Raw genomic sequence first — 2,230 nt, 5'->3', positions numbered from 1 at the left:
CGTGAATTGCTGCCTGTCCCTCCGCGGAGCCGTCATTGCGTCTTCTCTTGGGGTTTGTTTTCTGCTACGCCGCGCAGCGGCCACCAGTGGCAGCTCCTGCATCCCAGCGCCTGCTCTCGGCGATTGCTCCGATGCACGTCTCGGCTTATGCCGCCTGGCCTGCAGGCCGCGCGCATCAGGGCTGGCGGCACACCTGGCTGTGCCGCACCCTCTGCGATTCTGAATCTCCTCTGCATGCCCCTGGCCGGCTGCATGGTCCGGTGCGCCGCAGCGCCAGGGCCCTGAGGCTTCCAAATGAGCGTGTGATGTCGCCCCGCCCTCTGCTGTGTGCGCGTTTTGAGTCTGGCAGGGGGCGTGGGTTGTTCCCGTGTGGGTCCCCTTTTGCGCGGTGTTTCTTGCATTCAGCCCTGGCGTGATCTCCGGAGTGCATTGGCTCCTTTATGGCAGGCAAGAGCTGCTCGAACAGCCGGGAGGCTGCAGCTGCTGCTCCCCCTTGCAAACCCCCATTCCTGAACCCGACTCGTTTTGTAAAACCAGGATCTTTGCTGGTATTCGCTTCAGCATCAACGGTTGCGCAAAAGCCAAACTTACAGGAAAAATTAGGGGAGCCATGAACGTGCATCCACGCCCGCTGCGGGCTTGGGCCGGCGGTCAAGTGACAGGTCAAAAGCGCCGCATGCGGGGCCACATCACCAGCAGGCACCTCCCAGCGTCACAAGATGCGAAGGCGACACCAGCCGACAAACCCCGCACACAAAAACGGGCAAAGAACTGCAGCCCAAGGGGCCGACTCGGACCCCATGCATCCCCGGCACAGCGCCAGCCGCGCGCCCGCGCCCGCCGCCGTGCCGCGGCAGGCCCCCCGCCGGCGCCGGCGCCGGACGTCACTGCCCGCCCGCCGCGTCGCAGTCTGCCGGGAAGGCTACGTTGGTGCGCCTGAAGAACGTGTCCCGTATCAGCGGCCGCCGCGCAAACTCCGGCTTGGACAGCTGCCCCGGCGCCTGGAAGTGCAGCCGCGCGGTCGTTAGGCGGCCGCCGAGGGCGCGGTCGTGGGACAGGGCTGTCGGGTTGTGGGTGTCCCGGTGCACCTTGCTGCAGGCAGGGGCCTCGCGGCCGGGGGCCTTCTCGTACACCAGATCATAGAGCGCCTGGTGAGCCGCCGAAAGGGTCACCGACAGGGCAGGGGTGGGGCGCCGCGTGGGGTAAGTGAGTGGGGTGGCTTTGGGTTGTGACGAGGTTTCAATTCGGGTTTTTGTGGGGTGGCGTGGCCCAATGTTTGTGAGGAGGAGGACAAGGGGCCATGCAGAGGCCGGCGGGGCGGCCAGACTTGCAAAGTCCGGCTGCACTGTGGCTCAGTGCCGAGCGGGCGCGGACGCACGCTTCAGCAGCTCCCCACCCCAGCACCTCCGCCGCGCACGCCCCACTCGCTGCTTTGGGGGAGGTGACTCTTCCAAGTGAAGCAGAAGGATGGTTCACTCCCGCGGCCGCGCCCTCACCGGGCCGTTGTGCTCCCTGCCGCGCGCGCTGGCGGCGCCGCCGCCGGCCCCCTCAGTCTGCTGCGCCGCCTCGTTGAAGAACTCTATGGCCTGGCGCGTCCACTTGGCCTCGTGCTGCGTGAACAATGTGCATGATGGTCAACGGGATCGGCCGCCACGCAGGTCAAGGCTCATGGGTCGGGACGTGGCGGGCAGCAAGTTGTGTTTGAAAGTGCATGTGGCACCGGTCTCGGGGCCTGCTGCGGAGGCTCGAAGACTCCGCATGCAGTCACCATCACGCAGACCCTGGTCACAGCGCTGCGGGCGCCACAGCCGCCAGCGCCGCGCGCAGCCCGGGCACCGCCTGCGTCTGGCGGCCCTTCCCACGCAATTCACCCCGCCTGACCGGCCCTGCTCGCCCGCCACATGCTGGTCGGGTTCGGGCTTCGGGCTTCAAGGTTCGGGGCCTAGGGTCTAGGGTTTAGCTCGCTGCCGGGCCCCCGGGGTTGGCCCGCACCTCAAGCTGCTCCCTCCACTGCAGCGTGCGCACTGTGTTGCTGAACTCGTCCCGCTTGCTGAAGTCGCTGGTGCCTGGGGTCGACGAGGACAGGAAGTGGTTTGAGAGGTGTGAGCGTGTGTGGGGGGAAAGGCGCAAGGAGATGCGCCGTTCGTTGAGGGGGCGGGACCGAGCCACCACGTCAACTTGCCGATTGCCCTCCGCCAGTGTTCGCGCGCCCTTATATCATGCAGCCCTT

General features: G+C 66.9%; 1 protein-coding gene across 1 annotated transcript; it reads right to left on the bottom strand.

Annotated features, from left to right (window-relative positions):
- Positions 1-884: 884 nt before the first annotated feature.
- MNEG_16196 (flagellar associated protein) lies at positions 885-1,771 on the bottom strand (the record flags this gene model as incomplete). The annotated part of the gene is made up of 3 exons (XM_014035333.1): positions 885-1,148; positions 1,497-1,610; positions 1,769-1,771. The coding sequence occupies 3 exons, from the start codon at positions 1,769-1,771 to the stop codon at positions 885-887; spliced, it is 381 nt and encodes a 126-aa protein (XP_013890787.1).
- Between the last annotated feature and the right edge of the window lie 459 nt (positions 1,772-2,230).

Source organism: Monoraphidium neglectum, assembly GCF_000611645.1.
Source record: "Monoraphidium neglectum strain SAG 48.87 unplaced genomic scaffold scaffold06097, whole genome shotgun sequence".
In the NCBI taxonomy this organism is placed as follows: Eukaryota; Viridiplantae; Chlorophyta; class Chlorophyceae; order Sphaeropleales; family Selenastraceae; genus Monoraphidium; species Monoraphidium neglectum.
The sequence above is the reverse complement of the archived record's forward strand: the minus strand, read 5'-3'. Positions and strand labels throughout refer to the sequence as shown.